Source organism: Parambassis ranga, chromosome 3 (genome assembly GCF_900634625.1).
Source record: "Parambassis ranga chromosome 3, fParRan2.1, whole genome shotgun sequence".
Taxonomy (NCBI): Eukaryota; Metazoa; Chordata; class Actinopteri; family Ambassidae; genus Parambassis; species Parambassis ranga.
Window position 1 is genome coordinate 1,516,443 of NC_041024.1, and position 25,850 is coordinate 1,542,292.

Consider the following 25,850-nt stretch of genomic DNA (forward strand, 5'->3'; position numbering starts at 1 on the left):
CTCCATGATCCCCAATAGAAACAGGAAGAGACAGACGCAGCACACAGTCTGTTAGTCACAGCTGACCTTACCTGGTGCCTCCCGCCTGGTAGACATGTGGTGGTTTGTCTCCACAGGATCATGTTCACACTCCTCCTTCATAAGCTGTTGAAGGGCTGCAGTGTTTTGAAGCACCTGGTCTACAGAGTGCTCGTGGACGGCAGGCGAGTCCTTTGCAGGTCGCAGCAACGATTGTTAAATGAGATGTTCGGGTCAGTGGAGGACTTCCTGCTCATTGTGCGGCACAGCTCCTGACGCCTGCAGTACATGTTCACACTCAGAGGTTCAGTCGGTTGCATCCTTCAGTACCAGGAGGAAGGAGGACGCATGTGAAGGAGGCTTTGAGTCCTTCGGAGGATCTCATTGAAACGGCACGCAATGCATTCTGGGTGCAATTTGAAAATCATGCTTCATTTGCATGAAGCTGATAATCAGCAAGTCATCTGCAGCTTTTCTCACCTGAAATATATTGGGTTTGCAGGGTCCGAACCAGAGGAAGACGTTCGGGCTGACTGCTGTAGATTAATGTAGGTTTAAAAAAGTGACGATGGGAATTTGAACCAGCAACATTTCAGTTTGAAGAAGAAGGACGGTCTAGTCTACGCTCAGCTGCAGCATTAGACCCCTTTGATTCTGCTTTAACTTTCAGGAGATGAAAGCGTTTTAACAGCCAAATTCTGGAGTGCATCTGTGTGAGATGTAAGCCGACTCCTCCTCAGAGTAAAGGCACGAAAGGCGAGTAGGTTTTACTCTAATCAGTTTGGAGGGGGGTTGCGTCACCGGGCTGGGAGTTTGGTTGTACCTCCTGGCATCAACAGCACTTTTCTGTATTGTCAGAAGTGTCTCTCCTCCTCCTCTCCTTTCTTCTCCTTTCATCATGTGGCTGAACGAGGACGCGGAGCTTCCTCTCCCTCCGTCTTCTTCATCCTACTCAGATTTGGATCCGTCCCCTCGCTCGCTCCCCGCCTCTCTCCTGTGGGTTAATTACTGTATGCTGCTGCTTCCCCCTCAATCCTGTGAGTTACGTAAAAAGCAAACTTGTTAAAGTGAGGAGCTGGAAGTTAGGCCGCTCTCTTGTCATGATAGGATTTCCTTCTGTTGGCACGTTGGCAGCGAGGCGCGCTCATGGCCATTAAACTGGCCTGAGAGCTGTCAGGAAGCCTCTCTGCTAAAGACCGCTGGGCTGTCTGCAGTCGGCTGGAGGAGTGTGTGCTTCAGCTGCAGCACCTAAATTAGTCAGTGCTGGATTATTGTAATCTGTACTCTCATCTAGTGAGATGATTTCACCCACAAGAATCTGCAGAAATGACTCAATATATATGATATGTGTGTGTGTGTGTGTGTGTGTGTGTGTGTGTGTGTGTGTTTCTGTGTTGACCTCCTCTTGCTAATAGCCGCCTCTGCATGAGCTAACTGCTCCACAGCAGGATGCTAACCCTCCCCTCAGTCACACACTGCAGCTGTGATGTGGAGGCAAAGCGAAGAGTCCAGAGCAGCTGGAGCAGGAAGCAAAAGTCAAGACGTAACACTGCTTCCATCAGATGATGCAAACACTGCAGGATTATAGTTTTACTTAGTGATCAGCGTCTTTACCACATGTAGCTGAGTTCTTCTCATGAAATCTGCCTCTTCTAATCCAAAACATCCCACACTTGTTCTATGTGGGACACTTCCTGAACAGTATTTAAACCACCGGTCTGGACATGTGGATAGTGTCATCACTCCTTAACAGTTGGATGTGTATCTGTTGTTTTTTCCGTGAACGCTGCGTGAAACCTTGTACTCACTCCGTCTCCTCCTCTTGAGGCTTGACCTGCTTTCCCGGCCTTCCTCGTCTTCCTCTCCTCCCCCTCTCTCCTCTCCCTCTCTCTCTCCCTCCTCCTCTCTCCCTCTCTCTCTCCCTCCTCCTCTCTCCGTCCATGAGAAAACAGAGGGAGAAAAGAAGGAGCCGGGTTTATTAATTACCTCATTAATGGAGAAAGGGGAGCTGGTGTTGTCAGAATGTGAAGGAGGAGGAGGAGGGATGGAGGGAAATCATATTCAATATGTTCAATGGGATTCATATCATCAGGGGAGCAGGAGGGTGGAGGAGGGTGGAGGAGGGTGGAGGAAGGGAGGCTAACCTTGACACAGATATCCTCAGATTAGCTGGATGCACAGTGTGTGTGTGAGTGTGAAGAATGACTTTTATTCAAACACTGAAATAGTTATCGAAGGTAAAGCACCCACAGGCGAGAGCTGATTGGACGTGTGAGCCGAGCGTCTCCATCATCTGTTGCCTGGTAGATTTCAGTACTGTGAGCTAACCACTGGTCTCTTCTCTGCTCTCTCTCTCCGCATGCTCTCTGCTGATTGGACGGCGGCTCCCTGCTCTCAAAATGCTGATCTAAAAAACAGGTAAGCACTGTTATCTGTGTGTGTGTGTGTCTGTGTGTGTGTGTATGTTTGTGTGTCTGCGTGTGTGTGTGTGCGTGCGCACGTCTGTGTGCGTCTATGTGTATGTTTGTGCGTCTGTGTGTGTGTGTGTGTGTGCGTGTCTATGTGTATGTTTGTGCGTCTGTGTGTGTGTGCGTGTGTCTATGTGTGTGTGTTTCTCTGTGTGCTTGTGTGTCTGTGTCTCTGTGTGTGTGTGTGTGTGTGTCTATGTGTATGTGTGTGTGTGCGTGTGTCTATTTGTATGTTTGTGTGTGTCTGTGTGTGTGAGGCTGGAGTTTTGGTGTCTGCCCTTGAAGCCTTTTGGTTGCCGTGCAGTTTTAATAACTTTAAAATGAAAAGGTCTCCCTGCTCCTAATACGCGCTGTGATTAAAGTTGTGTTGCTGCAGGTCCGTGTGTCTCTGGCTCGGTCTGACCTCCCGTCTTATTTTTCATTCTGGGGTGTGTTTGGTTCACAGCCTGAGGCTCAGGGTGGATCCATATTCTTTTAATCCTCACAGGGAGCTGTTTTATTGTATTGTATCAATGTGAATAGTATGATTTTTTTTTTTTAATAATTTGAGCTCCATGTGCAAAAGATATTTATAAAAAATCTCCATTTTTTAACTATTTGCATTGTTATAGCCTCTGAACCAGAGACATTTTAATAATTATTACAAGATTATACTGCATTTAAGGACTATTAGAAGGGTTAGGTTTGACAGCTGGTCCTGGGTTCAGGTTGCTGGTGTGATGATGCATGTAATCGTGGCTTTTTTCTGAGACAAACAACGTTTTATCAATTTTATTTCTGTTGTTTTTATATCGATTTATTTTAAAGAATCACTACCTACATTCTTTTGTTTGTTATCTACCTCTGGACTGGCATCAGTTTAACATTGTAGGAAAACCTTGACTGAAGCGTTGCCCCTGGTCCTCTCTAACCCCCCTCCTCCTCATTTACTGTGGATTCAGATTTTAAAAACAGCAGCTCTCCAACCAAACCTTGATCTTCTTCTTCAAATCCAATATTTCTTTACTGATCTGTAACCAGCAGCAGGACAGCTCGACACTGTGCAATGCTTAATTCATGGTATGAAATCAATGTTCAGGCCCATTTCTGTATATATGATCTCATTAGCCTGAGCCGGCCGCCCATGACGGCGAGCGCGTGACGGAGCCGAGACGGCCGCTCGCCTCTCGGCCTCGTCGGGCAAACCAGAGGCAGCAGTTAATCAATGGCGCAGAGCGGCAGGGTCTCCGCTGCAGAACAAAGGAGGATGGTTTCAAATGACTGACAGCGAGCGTGAGCACAGATCAATACGTGTTTGGCAGGACCGTGAAATATGTATTGTGTTCACCTTGTTTGTGTGTGCAGTGTGAGGGAACACAGTGTAACAACATGAACATGGACCAAAGCTCAGTTCTGATGAGAGGCAGCGTGCTCATACATCCACCCGACACACAGGTGGAGACTCCGTCAGAGACTCTGCTCCTTCTCTCTGCTCCATCGCTCGCCGTTTACCCCCACTGACAGTTTTGTCCTGATGTCCTCTCAGACCTGGGAACCGTCCTGTTCTTGTGTTTCATCTCCATCAGTGGAGACAAAATGATTAGACCTTGAAAATGTCTTTTTTTTCTCATTTAGTTCCCACATTCTGTTCAATAGAGTGAAGACATTTGGACATCAAACATTCTAGTTTAGCTTCATCCAGTCTGTGTGCTCTGTCTCCAGGTGGTCTTCAGTCTGTGTGCTCTGTCTCCAGGTGGTCTTCAGTCTGCGTGCTCTGTCTCCAGGTGGTCTCTAGCAGACTTCAGTCTGTGGGCTCTGTCTCCAGGTGGTCTCTAGCAGACTTCAGTCTGTGTGCTCTGTCTCCAGGTGGTCTCTAGCAGACCTCAGTCTGTGTGCTCTCTCTCCAGGTGGTCTCTAGCAGACTTCAGTCTGTGGGCTCTGTCTCCAGGTGGTCTCTAGCAGACCTCAGTCTGTGTGCTCTGTCTCCAGGTGGTCTCTAGCAGACCTCAGTCTGGTTTGGAGGTGTCTTCTCTGCAGTCTGGCAGTCCATTCCTGTGCAGGACTCTAGTGACGGTCTCCTCTGACTCTTCAGGTCCAGACCTGGTTCAGTCCTTCACTAGTGTCTCTGCAGCTGTTCTCGGCTCTTCAGACTCGTCTCTCACTGGTTTTCTTTCCAGAACCTTCCACCTGTTTACAACACTTTGTTGCTTTTTGAATCAGGGCTTTAACTGTGTCAGTTTAAGCTGGTCACACACAAGATGCTTTTAGGCTCAGTTTTTCCAAACATCATCCAGTCCCCCACTGGTGTGAAATAAACTGTAAACTGTGCGCTTCTATTTGTGGTTCAATTAGCTGGAGGTTTCCTGTCTGGCTCCTGTTCTCCTTCCTCCTCCCCCAGAGCAGCATCTTTATCATCAGACAAGAAAGGATGAGGGACTTTTTGTTGCGTGCAGCGATGGCCAGGCTGCTGCAGACATCTCAGCCTGAAGTGGAGCAGGAGCAGCCTGTTGACCCCTGGCTTCAGTTGGTGGTGTTCGGCTCAGCAGCAGAGTGTGTGGGCGGCTGGCTGTGGCCTGTGGGTCCCGGAGCCCCGAGCGCTTCATGATTGAAACGATTTCTCCGTGCCAAAACACTGAAGCCACGAGAAATAAAATCTCTGCCAGCATTCCCGCCTCAGGAGCTGTTCCTCTGTGGATCCACAGTAAACGTCTTTCTTTATTTCGAAGGGGCACCTTCATCGTTGTTCAGGCTCCTGTATTTACAGCTGCCTCACTGCATCCTCCTGTGAAGACAGTGAGATGATGACATGCTCTGAAAGTGGACATTAGATGTTTGGTGGACGTCACACCCTGCAGAGCTGAGCGCGGAGCCGTGTGAAGTCTGCCTCTGTCTTCTTTTATGGAAATCAGCCTCTGACAGCCGAGCTGGATTTCGGGTGCTTTTCTTTAAACCTGTGAGGAGCATGATCCTTCACAGGGCTGCGTGGGTTTCCTGCGGCTGCTCCACTTTCCTCCCACATACAAAGACGTGCAGATCAGGCGCAGTGGAAACTCTAAATTAAGCTCGAGTGTGATGAAGAGACAAACAAACGGAGGAACCTGTACTGTGGGATCTTCTTATGCTTCCTCTGTTTTAGACAGAAACACAGTGATGGAGTCACTTTGTTGCTTCTAAGCTGTGTGTGTATTGATTGCTTCCACCATATCTTCTCTGACGGATCAGTGAGTGTTGCGGTGTCTGAATCATCAAAATCGTTTAATAAACTGCGTCATGTGTACGTATGTGATTAATAATCAAAGTGTCCAGATGCAGAATAACCTCAAAGCAGAGCCTTTGTTGTTGAATTTTTCATTACTGTACTGGATTCAAATGTTAAACTAATGAGATTTTAGATGATCAAAAAATCTGCAAACTTCAACAACTTATGCATCTAGTTAATCAATAACCTGTAGATCCCAGTGGAGCTGTTCCTGCCTCCATTCACCAGGATTCAGCTGCTACAGAGCTCCTTCACTCCTACAGTGCAGGGATAATCATAAAAGGTGTGAGTGTGTGCTGGTCCATCATTCACAGTGTGACGGCTCCTTCATCCCGTTCAGAGCAGGCTGCCTCTGTTCTCAAAGCTGATTTTGCCATTAATGATACCTGATGAGTGCCTTCCAGCTGGCTGTGGTCTTTCATCCAGCCTGCTCAGGGGGCTGCTGGTCAGGACTGCACGGTAATTATCAGCTCCAACAATAAAACCTTCTCAGATTCCAAAGAAATGAGCAGGAACATGCGTTTCATCTCTTCACAGCAGTCATTAGGGCACGACACCATTCAAGTCTCCTCATGTTTTTTTTGTTAAAAAAATAACACTAAATACTACATTACCCATGAGCCTCGCTGGCCGTTGCTATGGTGACTACTCATTCAGAGTTCTTAAATGATGAAGGAGACACAAACACCAGAAACATGGCTTTACGTGTCAGCTTGGTCCCACAGGTCTTCGCTCTGATTGGATGTTCCTGCAGCAGTGCACCCTGGGATTTGCTCATTGTGTTCTCCAACACTGTTGTGTTGCCAGAATGTAGAATTTTTTTCACTAATTTGGACGTTGGAAGTAATTCAGCCCTAAAGCCTGAAGGACAGAATACATGTGAGGTTTGATGTGGAGGAAGTTTAGCGGCTGGAGGCTCCGTCTGGTGGTTATTGATCTGGTTCAGCAGAGAGGAGGGAGCTGATTGAGGAGAAAGAAATCAATGAGGCTGACTTGTTGAGTCAGTTGTGGTCACAGATTCATGTCATTTGCTTTGTCTGTCAGTCGAGCGGGATGGTCGTTGATTTTAAAATCTACCATTTGGAGCCCATGGGTCCTGGGACAGGTCCACCGAGGACCTGCTCCCAGTCTGAGGGATGGGTGTGGTCATTACATGTGGCACCTGCACCATGGTTTGTACGCACAAAGCCCCCCCTGTCTTCAAACTGCAAGTTGTTTAGAGGATGGATGGCTTTATTTAAATATTACTGTACATGCACAGAGAGGCTTTTCCCTCAGCTTTATGCTGCATAAATCTCCAAACAACAACATACACGCAGGAGCAGTTCCACACAGAGATGTAACAGCATCCTCCCTGAATTATATGTGACACAGAAAAAGCAAAGTAGCTGTTTCCTGATGTGAAAATGTCAGAGATCATTACTTAAGAGTCCAGTTTGGAGCCTCTAATGATTGTAATAACTGGGAGGCACAGAGAAAAATGTCAAACATAACTGCCTTCCATGGCTATCTGCACCGCACCAGAAATACATAACTGTCCGCAGAGACGGAATGTCGTACTTTCAGGTTTCAGAGGAGTAATTATGAGAAGGCGCTGTGCGAAAGATTAGCAGAGCACAGATGTGTCATTCCTGTAGGCCTCGCTGGGCCCGTGCAGCTGTAACATACACTTTAAATGCGTTTTCTTACTCTGACTGCACTGTAGTCCGCTTTAGGTTTGTCATTTCTCTGCTCAACAGCACAGCTAACAGCTTCAGGAGGCTTCAGGAGGACCCATTAAAAAAAATACAGCACAGACTAATCAATACATGACGGCACACAGTAAGGAGCGTTCTGCTGTTTCTGATCATCATTCTCCACCTTTTGTTAAAAAAGAGCCCACTTACAGTCCGGATTACACAGCAAAGTGTGAGTTAACCTGTGTGTGCTGCAAGTGACCTCTAATGCAGAGCAGCTGTATGAAGGATGCTCTGGTATGTTCAGGTGTCTTTCAGTCATCAGGTTGTAAAAATGAGTCAGACAGAGACTGTGGTGTAAAACCAAAACACGGTGCTAAAAGAGGCCTAAAGCTCCTGGTGTGAGAGAAGAGGATGCAGAGGACGGAGTCTCTGCATTTCAATAGTCGACTAGTCATCGACTACCTTTAATGACTGGTCGGCGACTTTGGACTGCTAATTGGTCGTTGATTCAGCCACCTCCGTGCTGCCGCTTCAGTGTGCAAAGCCAAAGATCTTGGGCCGAAGCCCTGGGTTCATGCTTGGGTTTTGTTTTTTTTCAAGGGGTGTGTGTGTGTGTGTGTGTTCATTCCCACATCTGCTTGAAGCACATTACCACTAACTCTACAACGGTTCTCATACAGTCTGCAACAAATTTCCCTCCACACCGAACAGACGGCTCATCCAGGTTTCCAACCCAGGACCTCTTGCGCCCAAAGTGCCAATCATCCCGCTACACTACGAGCCAGAGAACCATTTCCTGCTGCAGATGCGTTGCACTTGCATGCCATGCAATGACGTCACTAACGACCCGTCGACTACTAAATTAGTTTTAGACGAATTTTGCTATTATTAGACTATTAGTCGACTATTCGCTGCAGCCCTAGTAGTCAATAGACCCTACATAGTGCACTCAGTGTTTCCCCCAGTGCATCATGGGTACAAGTGATGGTCACTGCATCACTCTGAGATGTACCTTTAATTGTCCAGATGAGGTCATAATTTAATCCCATGCAACACGCCTCACAGGGAGCAGGGACTGGAGCCTCTGGGAGCCTGAGGGTTGAACGTGTCCATCAGGAGCCGTCTTCCTCCGGCGTTCTTATCTCTGAGTTATGGTGAACGGGCTCGAGCTGCTCTCTGTCAACAAGATCAATGAGACCTGCCGAATGTCACCCAGGATGCCATTTCCGTTCTAACCGGTGACATAAAAGAGCCCCCAGGCAGCCATATTGGTCCGAACACCCCCGCTGCTGGCGCCTGCATGTGAGCCCCCCGCAGGGAAATCACCCTTCAAATGGTGAAGCAGTCATCCCGTGTGAAATATACATGCGGCGTGAGGTAATGAAGAGGTGCATATGCGCGCTGGCATTTCCACCGGGCGTCTGCAGACCTTCAGTACAAAGTGAGAACCACTCCCCGGTGTCAGAGCTCTGATGGAGATGAATGGAGCCGTTGTAGCAGTAATAAGATAAAGGTGTCGCGTGCTGACATTTGTGTTATGGATGCGAGGCGCATCAGGGCGAGCTCCCAGGCGTACACCACCAAAACAAAGACATGTAGAATGCAGGTCATCTGGTTTGATCGGACAGCTCCGAGTGAAGCACAAAGCACCTACGGACTTTATTGGATTGTAAAAGTCACTGCGGTGAAAGTAGCTCCCTGTGAGTTAACGAAGTGTGTCCAGAAATGTTATCGCTGCACAGATATCTCCAGTCATAGCTACATCTGTGTATGGTTGGCTGACATCCACACGCCTGGACGTAATTAATGACTCTATCACGTATGGATGCTGACTGCAGTTCACATAAAGGCCTCTTGTGTTACTAGAAACCATTGACAGGAATTACTATGGAAGGCTTGGATGTTGCTGCTTGCTATTAACAGGGTTTTATTCTTATGTAGGGCAATGGTATAGTTTCGCCACTAGGAGGCGCAGTGGCGTGGTTATTTTGTCCAGAAAGCAGCTAGTACGCAGCGTTTTATTCCTCCTGGGACACCGTAGTTGCAGCACTACACCTGCTACACCCACAGAATCCCAGTGCAGAGTTGTATGAGAGCTGATGTGTGAATGTTTTGTGTCTTTCAGGTTTGGTGAAACTGGGCGTCCACTGTGTCACATGTCAGAAAGTTGCCATAAAGATCGTCAACAGAGAAAAGCTCAGCGAGTCGGTTCTTATGAAGGTAAGACGCTTTGTTACCGTCTGTGACTTTTCTGTTGTTCTCTTTGTATTGACAACAAAAACATCAACATGACTCCTTATTAGATCATCAAACAAGAAGTGGTGAATTTTTAGGGACTATTTTCTGCTGTGGATGGATACGTAGTTGTTTTAGAGTATTCAGAGAACAGAATAATAAAACCCAGGGAGGTCAGCTGGTCAGTGTATGTCTTCCCTTCCTGGTCCTGTGTGTGATGTTTCGCTCCTCTTAAATGTGTCCAGTGGTTCTTCTCACCCAGAACCGAGCAGAATGCCCTGCAGGGGGAGTTTGGAAGGCGTCACACAGACCAGGTGTCTGGGCAGTGGACCTGCTCCTGCTTTTTGTCGCTCTTATTACCGGCGACACCTCCTACGCCTCGAACAAACGGGTGGATGCAGCTAAATCCGGCCGATGAGTCATGTGTGCTGTAGCTTCCAGTGAGGTGGATTCAGCAGTCAGTGTTTCACAGGGTTTCTATCAGCAGAGGTCATTCAGAGCTTTCAATTATACACAAAGTGCTTGGTCAAGGATTCGGTCCACCTCCTCAGCATCACTTTAAATGTGTCAGCATGGTTTCTTTGGTTTGGAGCTGCTGATAATCCTGTCGTAACCAGCACTGGTACAACACAGCGACATTGTTAATATAAAAATACTGATTTACTGCCCTCACTGCTCAGAAAGCTCCCATCAAACCAGTGATTTTCTGAAAATATGACGTCACCAGCAAAGCAGCACTTGTAGGGATCGTCTGGTTGAAGTGATGCAGCCTGTTCTCCCAGAGCCGCTCTTTCAAAATGTAAAAAAAGAACAGAGCGCTGATTTGACAGCTTTTATTACACGTTTCTGTCTTATTATATTCCCTCTCTGTCACACACACACACACTCAGGACAGTTTAAAGAGTGTCAGAACATCTTCAGTGTGTATAATTAGCAGTGTTTTAGTCTAGATTACTGTCATGAAGAGACATTTTTGACAAGACGGGCTCATTACTTCTCCTTTTATTAAACAGCACAGGACACGCCAACGCAGAGCACACACACACACACACACACACACACAGTGTGAGTGTTACAGGTAGATCAGAACTGCTTTAATGTTCAGCACAAACCACTTTTCTGATGAGTTAGTCTCAACTTTGTGATGTGATGGTGAGGTTATGTGACCAGTCAGCTGATAGCCGTCCTTTTTTCCCTAACGAGCAGAGCGAGCGAGGAGCGGCCTGACCGTCTCCTTCCTCAGTCAATGCCGGCAGATAATTGGTCGTTAACACGGACGCTGCAGTTGTCAAGCGTCTAATGAACGCTGCCCGACTTAAAAGTCAGATTCAGATGATTGCTGATTGGTTGCTGCCTCCGTTCTTCGAGTGATGAGTCTAATTCCTGAAGAGCATTTTTTTTTTAAATGTGTGGAGTCAAAGAAGTTCCCGTTCCAAACACCCGCTTCCCCTCAGCAGCAGGACTTAAAGGAGCCTGTTTTTACTGGGTTAACCGGCTCATCTCTGTGTGAACAGGGTCGTGGGGTGTTACCGGATTGTCCACACTGAATGTGCTTCCTCCTGCTGCTGTGCTGCGCTCCGTACTGTTTGCAGTAGTATCAGCTTCACTTGAAGCCTCCATCAGTGGGACTGTGGTGCGGTGACAGCCCGGCTCTGTGCTGTGTTGGCTTCACTCTGCTGTCACCAGTCAGCCTGTTGTGTTTCTGACGGGATGTGAAGGAAAGCTGCTGATGATTTCTCCTCTCTCCGTCCGGGTGGGTGGAGGTGGAGGTGGTGGTGGAGGGTAGACTGGGGGGGGGGGGGGGGCTTTCTCTAATCTTTTCTGCCTCAGTCTTATTTTAGAAGAAGCCGGGGCCCTGTTGTCATGGCAACAGGCAGCTATTGGCTGGAGTTACGGCCGTTGTGTTCTCACACAATGAAGTCTCCTAAAATTATATTCAAGTAAAAAAAAAAAACACAGAGATGGGGTGTGAAGGAGGGCTGAAACATGGCTGCCGCTCGGCTCCTCCCGTCTTTCTCTTGGCATTTTGAGCGGACCCCATTTTGTCCCATTTAGTTTGACATTTTCAGACGAGCTGCGTTTTTTTTTTGTCCCTCCTCCTCTTCTCCTCTGCTTTTATCCCCAAACTTTGTGAAGCGTTGGATGTATTGTGTGAGTATTTTTGCATATGAATGTCTCTTTTGTTCACAAGACAAGACACATTTACATTCCCCTTGTTTATTGTTACACACTGAACCTCCTAAAGGGACATTCCAGTCATTTGTTTTCATCTGTGACTGATGCTTTCATAGCACCAGTGGTGGTTCATCACAGACTGGATGGATCTTGGTCAGTCCAGTTTTTTACTTGAACCCAGATAAACCTGTTACAGCAGTAGTTGATTTCTGATGAACTGACTGCTGTTATTATGGGTGCTGTTCCTATAGCCAATTTAAGGCCTTAATATTTGAATCAATCCATCTTCTGCACCGCCTCGTCCTGCAGTGCAGGGTCACCGGGGGGTGGAGCCTATCCCAGCTATCTACGGGTGAGAGGCGGGGTACATCCAGGACAGGTGACCAATCAATCTGTCACATCAACAATTAGAAAAAATCTAATAAATGGAACCCACTAGAACACTTTAACATGTGTAAACGAGCGAATAAATGCTTAAACATTTGAAACATTCATGCCTGGATGTTTTGTGCCTGCGTCTTTATGACAGAGTTGGTCGTCCACTGAAATCACATGGTGTAACAGCACCTCAGGGCATGTTTCATGTCATCATCAGCGGTGCACCACGCTCCATGTTGAACCAGGCTGCCCTTTCACACAGTGCTTGTTTGTGTGAGCTGGGTTTGTATATGTCCCGTGGACACCCTGAATCTCTATTTCTGTCATGCTGCCTTCATTTTCTGGGCGTTGTGCCGCCGTTGCGTTCACGCCACGTCCTTCTGTGCTCGCTGCCTATGTCATGTGCTAATGCCACTATGCAAACGTGAGAGTGTATCTGTGTGTGATTGCTGGTGAGATGATCAGCCTGACATTTCTAGCTCTGCTTCAGAGATCAGCACCTTACATGTCACCCCGCCTGGCACCCTGTGTTAAAGCTGCCATTTACAGACGAGCCTCACCGCTGCTGATGGAGACCCTCGTTAGGGGAGCCACAGGTGGAGGAGCTGCTAGCATCAGCGGCTAACACTCAGAGGAAAGCTCAGACCTGTTATCAGGAGAGGAGCAACTGCAGCAGCCACAGCACCAACCAGACTTTCCTTTTAAAGACTTAAAAAGAATCCTTTCAGTTTCAATGAGATGAATGTCCCAGAAACAAAAAAGCTTGGTGTGTGTGTGTCTGTGTGTGTGTCTCTGTGTGTGTGTGTGTGTGTGTGGTCATGTGTGAGATTAAATCTCCTGTCTTGAGTGTACTGTGTGTGTGTGAGCTCTTCAGAGGTCGAGCAGGCCCTCTCATGCCTGACTGGACTCATTTCATCTCCTCAACGTCTCGCTGGTTGTGTTAATGGTGTCAATACTGACTTAAAGTGTGTTTATTCTGCTGACTGCTCCGGCTCATGGAGTGTGTGTGCCCTCTGTGTGTCATTAGCGCTGAAGAGCGGCCCTGCGACACAGACTTATCTTTGAACTACAGGAGGACGTTTAAATTAGTTTTGCCATGTTTGATTGATCCTCGGCTCCCTTACAGCGAGCGCCTCGCTGAGCTCTGCGTGTGTGACTGTAAAGCAGTCGGAGCAGAGCAGCACCGCATGAATGCTAAACACGCTAGTTCTGCAGTTTGTTCCACGGAAGACGTTGTTCTGCACTTTAGTTGTTGTGTTGTTGCACAGCTGATCCCGGCGTTACACTGTATAATGATGACAGTGATTTTATTCCTTCTTCCAGGGGGAACATCACCGTCTTGAGATCAGTTTTTCTAGGTGATTATAATGGTGGCGCCCTCCTGTGGTCATTGGGATTCATTACAGTGCTAGTCAAGAAAATGGCAGTGAAAGTTGTTGGAGACAATTTAACCTCACAGTCACATAGAAATGACAGATGAAGTCAAAAATCTGCAGTCCCTCTGGTGTCCACTGGGGGGGGGGCTTTGAACGAGCAACAGACGAGTGAAAGGACTGCGCTCTGTCACAGAAAAGAACATCAGAACTTGTTCCCATGATTCACAGCCGACCTTAACACGCTCACCTTCACAGCAGCCGGCCCACACTCAGTGATAGCTGCTAATGTATTCTGTCTGATGCAGTTACACAGGGAGGAGGTTGTGATGCTGGCGGCATCTCGCCCGTCACCAGACGTCTGCATGGAAAAAACTGGGCACGCCGCCTGGTAGTTACCCGAGAGGCACTTCCTGCTGACGGGAGGCACTTCCTGCTGACGACTGAAATACAGACATCTCCTCTCCTCTCCTCTCCTCTCCTCTCCTCTCCTCTCCTCTCCTCTCCTCTCCTCTCCTCTCCTCTCCTCCTCTCCTCTCCTCTCCTCTCCTCTCCTCTCCTCTCCTCCTCTCCTCTCCTCTCCTCTCCTCTCCTTGTTTTATTACTCTGTCACAGAGCAGACTCTCCCCGTCGTTCCTCTAAATGGATTTGTGTCACTTTGCCTGGATGTTGCATGTGAAGCGGTGGAAAGCAGGAGCTGTTTCTGATTGGATGCTGCGCTGCGGTCGGGTCTCTTCCCTCGTCGTAGCAACAGATGGCGGTTTGATTACCGAGTGGATGTTCTAATTTACAGCCCCTCGTGCCCCTCAGCCCTGTATCGTGTTTCAATTAAACGGAGGTTTGGAAGCAGCGCTCTGAAACTTGACTGAGTCCTCATAATTCATTAAGAGGAGCTCTCGCACATGGAGGTGCTGACTGGAGGAGGTTGTTGGCGTGAGTCAGGAGCTTTGAGACCCTCAGTTGAGGGAGGAGGAGACATTAGTGTCAGCGGGTTGTGAACGTGACGCCTGCAGAGCAACAAGTGCATTAAAATAAAAAAACATCAGCACAGAGCTCAGCCCACGTTCCAAGATGGCTGCATCTTTATCTGTTTCTGGTGATGTTTGTGTGGCCAGGACTCGGTCAGAGGATTGTTTACCTCCTGCTGGTGTGAATGAGTCACATCAGTGTGGTCAGGAGGCGTCTGAGTCAGTCTGAAGTCACAGTCCATATGGAAGGTCTCAGGTCACCATCAGGCTGCTGCCTTTCACAGCTGCTTGATGCATGATGAAGATGGAAATTACAATCACGCCTGATGATGTGACCATCACGTAATCAAATGCGAAATATTCTTAAAGCCGATCATGGTCAACAGAAAGTGTGGAGTCTTCTTTGAAGACGTTTCGTCCCATGAGGGGCTTCTTCAGCTCCTCTGCTGTTCTGGTGATGATGATGATGAATTATTAAACATTAAAGCATCGATCCAAGCGTGACGTAAAGTAAGAACACGCTGCTTGCTGTCGGCTAGTTTTATGAGATGGTAAAAGAGGGGGACGGCTTTTTTTTATTGCCTATTATTATTATGAGTGTGCTGGACTGCTGAGTCCTGTCCTGAGGAGGGCTCTCCTGTGCTGTGCTGCTCTGTTTACTCTGCTGCATCATTAAAAAAACACATTCAGAGGAAAACGTCTCTCATCAGCGGATGTCTCCGTCGTGTTCATGGCTAAGTGCGGTAAATGAGTGGAAGAACAGAGGCTGAACCGACCTGTTTCCACCCCGAGACCCTGATTAACCCACTGCAGGAGCTGCACACCGGTCTGAGGGGGTGATGAGTGTTTCTGAATAAACCCAGAAGTTGTTGATTGACGCTCATGATCTTATTTTCTGAGGTGTTCTGACTTTTTGTATCATAAAATACTTCTGAAACTGCTCATTTCTGAAATATTCTTTTTACGTTTGGCTTCATAATGTTGATGTCTTTGGAGGTAAAATATGTTTTGATCCTGCACAAATAGGAAGCCATGAATGACGCACATGTGACCAGCAGTCACATGACAGCAGCTCAGGGAGTGTGTGGCAGATGTGTGTGTGTGTGTGTGTGTGTTTCTTCCTGTCAGTATTCTGCACGTGACCTTCTCACATGTTAAGTGTGTTTAATGACGCTGAAACATTTCTAACGGTGAGGATGACACGTGATAATTGAGGTGGTGGAGGTCAGACGGATGACACCGCCATCGCCGCGGCGTCTCACCTGTGCTTCCTCTGCCCCTCCCCCACCCTCCTCTGCATGCCCACACACTTTATTACTACACATTAAAAAGCCATATGGGTCATAATGGAGCCTAATAACTGTCAGGCGGGGAGGGCCGGGGCTCCGTGTCTGTTTACCTTGTACATGAGTTTAATTAGCCTCTGCCATGCTACACCGTGTGTGAGGAGAGCAGAGTAATTAGATGTGATGGCAGGAGGACGGGCTGATGTGCTGCACCTGCGTCCATCCTGACAGCAGCGCGTGTTCACCTGCTTGTAAATGACGTTAATAGCACAAGATGGCAGCTCCCGTCTCTGTGATGTTTTAGGCAATGAGCCGTGCCTTATGTTAGAGACAAAGACTGTTTACAAAGATGGATGGACGCCATGTTGGCTGCTTTTAAAGGTCGGGTAGGAGGTTTCACTCTGATGCACTTTGTGTTAAATTAGTGTAACTTCTCTTTACAGTCCGATAGCAACCGATTAGTTCGGGAGTTAAAACGAAGAATATGAATCATCTGAAGCTATAAAACACTAAAAACATCAGCCAATCCTCCGGGTGGACCCTGTAGGAGTATTGGCTGGTTGTCACTCTCTTCCTGCTCTGAACACCAGAGAGGTACGTGCATGATGGCCGAAGTCACAGACCGCAGCTCGTCTTCAGGTGATGCGCGTCCATGTGATTGGAGGCGTGGCTTCGGGGTGAGCTCCGAGAGAAAGGGGCGTGTGTTTACTTTGGAAATCTGGCTGACTCTCACTGAGTTTTCAAAATCTCCCACCCGACCTTTAAGTTAACGCCCAGATGTTAGCTGTGATTGTAGAAGACACACACACACACACACACACACACACACACCTCTCCCACTGACCTGCTGACCTGACCACCTCTCTGTAGCTGCAGCAGCCATGTTGTCTTTGCACAGCTTTACATTGTTTTTTACTAGAAGCTAATGTTAGCATGTTCGAGCTTTGGTCAGCTGCTGATCCTGGCATGGTCCCTCCTCCTCTGGAGCCCTGGGAGACGCCGGTGTGACAGCCTGGTCTAGAAGGAAGTGACTGGTTCAAAGATTCAAAGACTTTCTTTCATTATTGATCTGCTGCCAGACGCCACCTCTCTCCGTGACAGACCTTTGAAGAGCGCCGGCTTTGATGGAGATTAAATTTAATTTTCAGGTGTCTTCTCGGACCTGTCACATGGCTGAGAGCGGCGCCGCCGCTGCAGGATGACTCAGGCACCGAGAGGACAGACCGACTGACACACGACTGACAGACGTCAATCGGACGTGTTGGTGGTTCTCCTCATTGATTCTCTCAGCTGTTTTTAAACTGATCGCCTTCTATTGATCATTATTGATTTGTGGTCAGTCATTCTGGACTTTCTGTTTATACATAGATGTTAGTGAGACTCCAGCCGCACTGCATCGTGGTCCGTCTCCTCTGCGGGATGTCTTCCTGTCTGACTGCAGAGCACACTAACAGCTCTGGAGTCGAAGGCAGGAGCGTTTTCTGCTGTCAGACTTCATCGTTGGTGCAGGACGAACTCACATTTGACACTTTGTTCATGTTTATTTTAGAGATCTGTGCACCGAGCGCAGGGCTCAGTGTTTGATGACACGTCTGACTGATGGTGTCGGTGCTGCCACCGTTTATTTCCTGCAGCACAGAGGTCGACGCTCAGCTTACCCTCCAGCCTGCTGAGGTGCCAACTGGCAGTAAATCCAGAGCGCAGCAGGCAGGTTAGCAGCGGCGCAGCTCAGGGCGGCATCTGTAAACCTTCTCTGGTGTTTCCTGACGCTCACCTGCAGCTGCAGCCGGCTGGAAAAAGCCGATTTCTCTCTGTGACTCCCTCACTGTGTCTGCGGCTGTCAGCCCTCAGCTCTCACATGAATAAATGACGAAGTCCTTCACTGCAAACCGGCTGTCGGAGTAAAGCAGAGGAGGAGATCCTCTGTGTTTCATCAAGGTTTGAAACGGCAGCAAACTCCTGCTCTTTCTCCAGCGTACAGTCACCATCACCTGCCTCTGTGTGTGAAAGATGAACATAAAATAAGTTCATAAGTGGTGGAAGATGTGGACAAACAGCATCAACGGCAGCTCTGGTTTATTCACTCTAAAATATCTGCAAACATATTATCAGACAGAATGAACGTGACATGAAGCTGGATGTAAGTCATCTTTTACAGCAGCATCAGCCGCTCCGCCTCCTGTTAGTCCTCCTGTCGTGTGTTGTCTTCCTCGCCACACACTCCTCTAGCTCTGACTCATATGTGAAGCTTTGTTGCAGTCATTCATTGTAAAGAAGCAGCAGGACCTGCACCTCACACCCCTGAATATTTGACCCATGCTGATGAAGAGCTGCTGTGATTTAATCCCTCCTCCTGACTTAACGGGCAACACTTTCTCTTTTTGATGGACTCGTGCTGGAGCTGCTTCTGTGTGAAACTAAAAGCCTTTAAACTCATCAGCCTCTCACTAACAGAGATTTACAACCGAACCACATCCAGAGGTCAAATGTCTGAGCTTCAAACGACACGAGTGTGAAGCTGCTTCAGGGCCTCTGTGTGTGTTTAACATCAGGCTGTCTGCTCTGTGTAACTGATTGTCTTCTTCCTGTCAGGTGGAGAGAGAGATCGCCATCCTGAAGCTCATCGAGCATCCTCATGTTTTAAAGCTGCACGACGTCTACGAAAACAAGAAATACCTGTGAGTATGTGTTCAGACGTTCAGTCTGGATTTATGCTGCAGCACGTTCTGTGTGATAGAACGCACATTAAAGTCTCAATAAAGCTTTCATTTGAGGAGGATTCCATCCATCAGAAGGAGAGAGGAGAGACAGGCAAACACTCGGAGTTTAACATGCAGTCACATGATCAGGAAGAATAAACAAAAACTCCACGAGTACAAACTCTGACTGTGGTTATCACCATGTAACATGTGCTGTTTCCAAACACGACCTCCCTCCCGTCACTTTTAGCCGTCCCGGCTGGTTAGCTAATGCTAGCTGCTGTCAGACTTCTCTGCAGGGACAAGATGAAGCTATGCATGCTGGGAAATGATCAAATATTTTACAGGTGGATGTGTGTAAAGGGATATTCTGCCTATTTTGAAGTCATCAGCCCACTACCTGATGGATATTTGATAAAAACATGAACACTTTATGACACACTCACCATCAAAAACCTGAGGTAAAGACTGAGGATTCAGGACTGAAAGAAAATAACGTCCTGCTTTGAACATAAATATGAATTATGCTCAGCTGACTGTGCCCTCGTAGGTATGGAGCTGATCTGATCTGATATTTAAATAAACCTGGTTTAGTTAAATCCAGCAGAGAGGAAAGCGAAGCCTGAGCTGAGCCTCAGTTTCTGGGTTTAACTAAAGTGTGAGATGTTTCTGTGGTCGCCCCCCCCCCCCTCTTCGACTGCAGCTTTCCTGCATATCTGTGTTTTATTGTGCACATTAATCTGCTGCGTGTGGCGGCTGTGCGCCGGTGGCACGGCTTAATGCGCTGCTCAATAATTGATAAAGGCGCCGCTGTCAAATGGAGCAGGAATTTGTTTTCTTAATGTTGCGAGGACGGGCACGGACGGTCATCATGGATGCAAACAGTTTGCCGCTGAAAGTCTGGCAGTCACAAATCACAGCCCAGCGTGTTTCTAATTTAAAAAGCCTGACAGGTAAACGCTCGAGCGGATCCTGTAATCTGCTAATAAATCAGGCCGAGGGGAAGACGAGGATCGGCCACGAAGGATGCAGATAAAACATTTTAACCCCGCAGAGGCCGGATTTTCTCAGCAGCGTGGTGACTCCCACATGTCACAGATAAAATCTCTGTAGTTTATGACTCAATTATTTGATTCAGAGGAAGATGGAACACGTGGATTCTTTCATCCGCTGCAGCTTCACATACAGACACCTCCGCTCCTCCGCCACTCACATGTTTGCTGCTTCTACTTCCTGTACTTCAGCTGTTTGTACCTGATGGTTCTGTGTATAATGAAGAGAGAAAGTGATTTGATTCAAACATGATGTTTCTCACCTGACAGGAAGAAAACTGAAGTGATTCATTCACAGTGTGTTAGAGTCCTCTCCATCTCTGTGCGTCCTCCTCTGCAGGTATCTGGTGCTAGAGCACGTGTCCGGCGGGGAGCTCTTCGACTACCTGGTGAAGAAAGGCCGGTTAACACCAAAGGAGGCCAGAAAGTTCTTCAGACAGATCATCTCTGCGCTGGACTTCTGCCACAGCCACTCTATATGGTGAGACAGAAATTAAACTGCTGACCAACCACTGCAGGAGAAACTGCAGCAGCTTCAGCAGAGACACACACACACACACTCAGAGCTGTTTCCAGCATCGTCTCATGTCTGCACTCTCGCAGTCTGAAGGTTGTGCACAGGAGGGATATTACCAAAACTCATTATCAGGATTAATTGCCACTTTTACCTCACTAATGGTTCATTGAATGATTTTTCCTCTTAAATACACTTGTGCAGGAAGTCTGTCTGCAGTTCAGACATTTTCAAACTCTGCACTGATTCAGACTGCAGGCGGGAGGAGCGCGGGGCGTCTGCAGCTGCTCCCAGGCAGCTGGGAGGCCCAGGGTCTCTGCTCGGCCTCTGGGCCTCCGTGCATGACCTTTAAAGGCACGCATGTCCTCTTCAGACGCTCAGACCTCCTCGGCTGGTTCCTCCTCTTAATGCAGAGAAACAGCATGTTGACTCTGAGCCTGATCAGATGTCTGCTCCCTTTCTCAGAGGAGAACACGTCTCTCTGTGGGGACAAACATTAGCATGTCCTGCCTGATGGGAGGGAGAAGCCGTTCAGGCTCAGCAGAGAGCTCGGATCTGAAGTTAAAGCAGTTCTAGATTTTAAAAGAAAGAATTTGTATCACTGTCTGTGTCTTGGAAAGTACACGGTTGATTTGTTTGATTAATACCCAGCTGTAAAGCTGCGCAGCAGGCAGGCCTCTGCTTCAGGCTCTGCAAATGTCCCCCACAGTGAGAATAAATACTCCTGCAGTGGTTCATATTCATCTTATGTGACATCTTTCCTGAGAGCCCTGAAGTGTTTGGATGAACAACAGGTTTCCTCCGTTCCTCCTCATCGGCGGCTGTGGAGGCTCCAACTCTTCTTCCACTCAAGGCCACGGCGCCACGGATCTAAGAGCGACATCACAGAGGCTCTGACTCTCAGCAGCAGACAACAAGTCTTTAAAGGACTGTGTGTTTCACTTCTCACTGTTTCTGACTCGGTCACATCAGCTTCCTGCTCTCAGGACTGCGTGCAGATGTTCCAGCCACGCCGTCACAGCTGAAACTCTCTCCTCTCTCCTTCAGCCACAGAGATTTGAAGCCTGAGAACTTGTTGTTAGACGAGAAGAACAACATCAGGATAGCGGACTTTGGCATGGCGTCTCTGCAGGTCGGGGAGAGTCTGCTGGAGACCAGCTGTGGGTGAGTACAGCGAGTACACCTGACGTAAAGTTCAACGTCCTGCGAGAGAGACGTGTCTGTAACACTTTTTAGATGTCGTGTGTGTTTCAGTGTTTCTTTTGCTGATTTTAAAGTAGATATAAAGTGGATGTTGCGTGCCGGCTTTAGGAGGCTCCACAGGCTGCAGGCTGGTCCACTGTGTGTGTGTGTGTGTGTGTGTGTGTGTGTGTGTGTGTGTGTGTGTGCCACTCACCACAGTAACCCGCAGGCCCAGCAGTGTTTCACAGAGTCGGTCATGTGGAACAGCTAAAGCTCGACTCCTCCAGCTCAACGCTGCACAAAGAGGAGGCAGAGAGCGGCTCTCATCGCCACGGAGGCAGCGCAGGTGCTGCTGCTGCTGCAGCTTCAGTCACGTGGTGTGTGACACAGGACGGGTTTGGAGCTCTGTGGCCTCAGCAGGATCTGTCACTGAAACATGATTATTTACAGTTGTTGTGTGAACAATAAGGAGCATATATTCCTTTTTTGTATTAACGGATGTTTAACGGAGCCGTGTGTGTTGCGATTGGTTTGATTGAAGGTGGCGTGGAACGTTCAGGCAGATGGCGCACAGACCTGTGTGAGGAGCATGTCACAATGGATGCTTTAAATATTTCTGATGAGTAATGAGTCAGATGCCGCTGCTGCTTCATGTGACGTTAATGGAATTCATCAAATGAACGAGTCGCCTGCAGCAGGGCGGACGAGGATTTGCTGCGGCGTAATTAGATTGCAGTTAGTGTATTTTGACACGGCTGTGTTTGAGTAGTTCGAATCGACTGGTTTTACACACATTAGCATAATTAATTTTGTCGCTGGAGAAGAAGTGTGTGTGTGTTTACTCTGTCGGAGGAGCGGCGCCCTCCACTTCATTTGTGATGATGAATCCACGCAGAGGAGGACCAGCGGAGGGTTATCTGTGCAGCTGATCGTCTGATTATTCAGAGCACAGATCAGAGACATCAAACACTCGCCTGGAAGTCTCCTTCTGAACCTGCTGTGTAGACAAAGTGGGTCACATGGTCCTGATGCCGATGGACACGACTGATAAACGTCTGCACAGACGGAGGGAGGAAACCTGCGAGCAGGCTGTGAACATGTTGGTTTCTGCTGTGAGGTCTTTGACTCACTTTTGGAGGCAGCCTCCAGTGGACACTGGAGGAACTGCAGACACTTCCATCATGGCCATGTTTGAAAAGCAACATGTTTATCCGTCACATTGATTCAGCAACCTAGACACATATCTATGCACTGTAATCCTTTAAGAACTGTGCTGTCGGTGGTGGTGTAGACGGCCTGTTAAACACATATCTATGCAAAGTAAGTAAAAATAGAATTAATCAAGGCAACAGACATAACATCTTCTAACTGAACTGAATGGAAATCAATGGCTGCAGTGAGTCCAGTGTGTGCAGCCTGTGTGTGTGTCACATGTCATCAGGATGAACCATCGTCACAGGACTCTGGACTGAGGCCGTTTCCTGTTATGTAATCTCACTTAGTGCAGAAACAGACTTCAAAGCTTTGAATTCTGATGATATTCATGGACTTTATGAATGGTGGATGTTGCTCGGAGCTCCACCTGCTGACTGTACTCCCGGCTGCTGTGCAGTGATGCTGTGTGAGTCCTTCCTTCCTTCTCCGGAGTGACGGCCTTCTCTTTGCTTCTTCCACAGATCTCCTCACTACGCCTGCCCAGAGGTGATCAGAGTAAGTGCTCTCCGCCTCTTTCATACAGTCAGAACAGCTTCCAGCAGAAAGGCTCTTACATCAGCGCTCCATCCTCTCTGCATTCACTCTGCTCCCTCCTCCTCCTCCCCCCTTCCTCTCTGTCACTGGGTGGAAATGCTCTTTCAGCTTTTTGTGACGTGAGCTCATATTTCTGAGCCCGTTCCGCTGCCATGTTTCCTCTTATTTCTTTTTTTTATGTATGTTCTTTCTTTTGATCTCGTGTACATGAAATCAGGTCCACCGTGCAGCCTCACTGCAGCTCACATTTGTTATAGTCCAAATATAAAACATGATGTTATGCTCTTAGGGTTTGGCTGGTTTAAATGTATTTCTTATAGATTCTGATGTCTTTGATGCATTCTTAAAAGGAGGATTTAACCTGGCAGTGAAAGTGTTAAAAATATATTGGCTCAGGTGCATGGATCCAGCAGCACCATGACCTTTGAAGTCCTCTCAGACCTACAGTGTGTCTGTACTGTAACATGTTTCACAAACAGATGCTGGATCACAGAGAGCCGCCGAGGCTCGCAGCACGCAGGGATTCGAATCTGCACCCGGAATGAATGTTCGGTCCCATTTCTCACGTCTCCTCTTTGTGTTTCCGCCTGTGTGCACCAGGGGGAGAAGTATGACGGGAGGAAAGCCGACGCGTGGAGCTGTGGAGTCATCCTGTTTGCACTTTTAGTGGTGAGTGACGGCTGCTGCAGCGCCATGGAGACTGACAACAGACGTCAGGCCGGATTCTGAGATGAATTCATACATCTTTATTTTGCATGTCACAGATAAAAAATCCCAACATAAACAATGCATTAACAAGATTCTGCAGTAATCACCACAACAGGAAGCCAAGGTTGACTTGTATGTGACCAGCAGTCACATGACCCCAAAGTCAGAGAGTGTCAGGCTGATCTGCAGCTTTCTGCAGCTGCTGTGCAGATAAACACTGGTTCATAGAGGCTTTGAAAATATGAAAACTTGTCATGCTTGTTTCCATGGAGGAGCAGGGCCTCATCAGTGGGACACTGGAACATTTTGTGTCACAGCAGAAACAGGAAGCTGTTGTTCTCAGTTGGGTAATTTGAGGAATGCAAACGTTTCCTCGGATGCTCCAACAAACACAGAATGGGTCCTGATTGATTGGTGCTGCTCTGTTTGTGAAAACGTTTCCCTCTGAAAGGTTGGAGTGACTCAGTTGTACGTTTTATCTGCACATCACACGACAAAGCCTTTCACAGCAGCCGCTCCATAACGCGACAGTGACGAGTGAGTCATCTGAGCGCCGAGTAAATGTCTGTTTGTTTGCTTGAAGTCACGCATGTTGGCCTCTTGATTAAGACGGAGCACATGACACAGTCATCATGTGAAGATAAATCTCTGCGCTCGTGTTGTTTTGACTACCCACACGGTGTCAGCGGCCATCTGGCTCCGTCCTCCTCTTCTGTTTTTAATGAGGAGGAAACGGTATCAGTCATCACGCCACTGAGCGCGCTCCCCAGCTGGACAGTCCTCACCGCTGATCCCTGCTGCTCTCCACTCTTGGTGCTCTTGGTGACCACCTGACGGCACATTTACATGACAACGGGATGGTGTTAGTGACAAGTTATTTTGGTTGTTTCTTTCCTTTAGATCAGCCAATTACTCTCTGATTTGTTTGTCATGTGACTGTGCTGTCACACACGAGTCAGTCATGGCTTCCTAGCTGTGATATGCAGAATTTTTTGTAAGCACTTTTGTCTTCATAGACCACAAAGGTCCCAGCAGGGGGACCTGGGACGTCTGGTCTGTGGAAGACTTCTTGTTTATTGTGATTTGCTGCTCCTGTAACCTGCAGGTGGTGTTTATGTTCAGGGCACTGTTTAACCAGCGTGCAATGAATCCTGGGAAATGTTGGGCTGCGAGTGCCCCACCTCCCCAATGCGTCCTCCATCACCAGGAAGAAGGACACACTTGTCAGCTGTGGCACAGTGGCGCTGCAGTGACACAGTCTGCAAAGGTGTCCTATGAAGGATTCCCCTCATGTGTCGCACATGATGCGTTCACTGACCATTGGAAAAGTGCCCTGCCTGGTGATGCTTCCCGTTTCTTCCTGTGTGCGTTGTGGTGCAAACTTTCATGATGTGTGTCCCTCAGGGTGCCCTGCCGTTTGATGACGATAACCTGAGGAACCTTCTGGAAAAGGTGAAGCTGGGGGTTTTCCACATGCCTCACTTCATCCCTCCAGACTGTCAGAACCTCCTGCGGGGGATGATCGAGGTGGACGCCAGCAAGAGGCTGACGGTAAGTCGCTGCCTTCCTTTGAGGGCTTAACTCCTCCACTGGTCTCCTGCTTCACAGCCTGTGCTGTCGCCTTCGGAGCTGCTCAGGCTAAATTTAGCACAATTGCACCGTGAGTGGCCCAGCAGCTACTCGGCTCTGAATACAATCTTTTCATCTCGGGCCAAAGATTTCTTCCGGCTCAGAATAGAAACATCACAAATAACACAGAGCTGCTGTTAGATAATCTGCTCTCACTGCTGATTCTTCTGCAGTCATCAGACGTCTGAGCACTTTTTGCTTTGACTGAACTTCCTGAGTCAGTTCCAGTTCCACCGACACACAGCGAAAACAGGGCACGGCTGAATAAAATGGTCAATAATCAACTCTAAGAAATGAAAATAGTTATTAGATCCTCATTAGTTCATGATTCATGACTCTATTTAAAGTTAAACTGAGCTTAATGCCTCGTTCTGGTGCAACACGATGACAAAACGAATGACAATGATGGTTTCACTTATGAATGAAAGACTGTAATTGTCCCTCTTTGTGTTCCCTCACAGTTAGAGCAGATCCAGAAGCATACGTGGTACCTGTAAGT

At 47.9% G+C, this 25,850-nt stretch overlaps 1 protein-coding gene across 4 annotated transcripts in view; it reads left to right on the plus strand.

The window, feature by feature from the left end:
• The window catches only part of LOC114433161 (serine/threonine-protein kinase BRSK2-like), a 69,508-nt gene that overhangs the window by 31,045 nt on the left and 12,613 nt on the right, over positions 1-25,850 (plus strand). For all 4 annotated transcript variants that reach the window (XM_028401535.1, XM_028401537.1, XM_028401538.1 and 1 more), the window contains exons 2-9: positions 9,529-9,623; positions 18,411-18,496; positions 19,910-20,050; positions 21,131-21,247; positions 22,942-22,975; positions 23,615-23,683; positions 25,127-25,273; positions 25,813-25,844. In XM_028401535.1, coding sequence (XP_028257336.1) covers positions 9,529-9,623; positions 18,411-18,496; positions 19,910-20,050; positions 21,131-21,247; positions 22,942-22,975; positions 23,615-23,683; positions 25,127-25,273; positions 25,813-25,844 — 721 coding nt within the window. The remainder of the gene's footprint in view (positions 1-9,528; positions 9,624-18,410; positions 18,497-19,909; positions 20,051-21,130; positions 21,248-22,941; positions 22,976-23,614; positions 23,684-25,126; positions 25,274-25,812; positions 25,845-25,850) is intronic.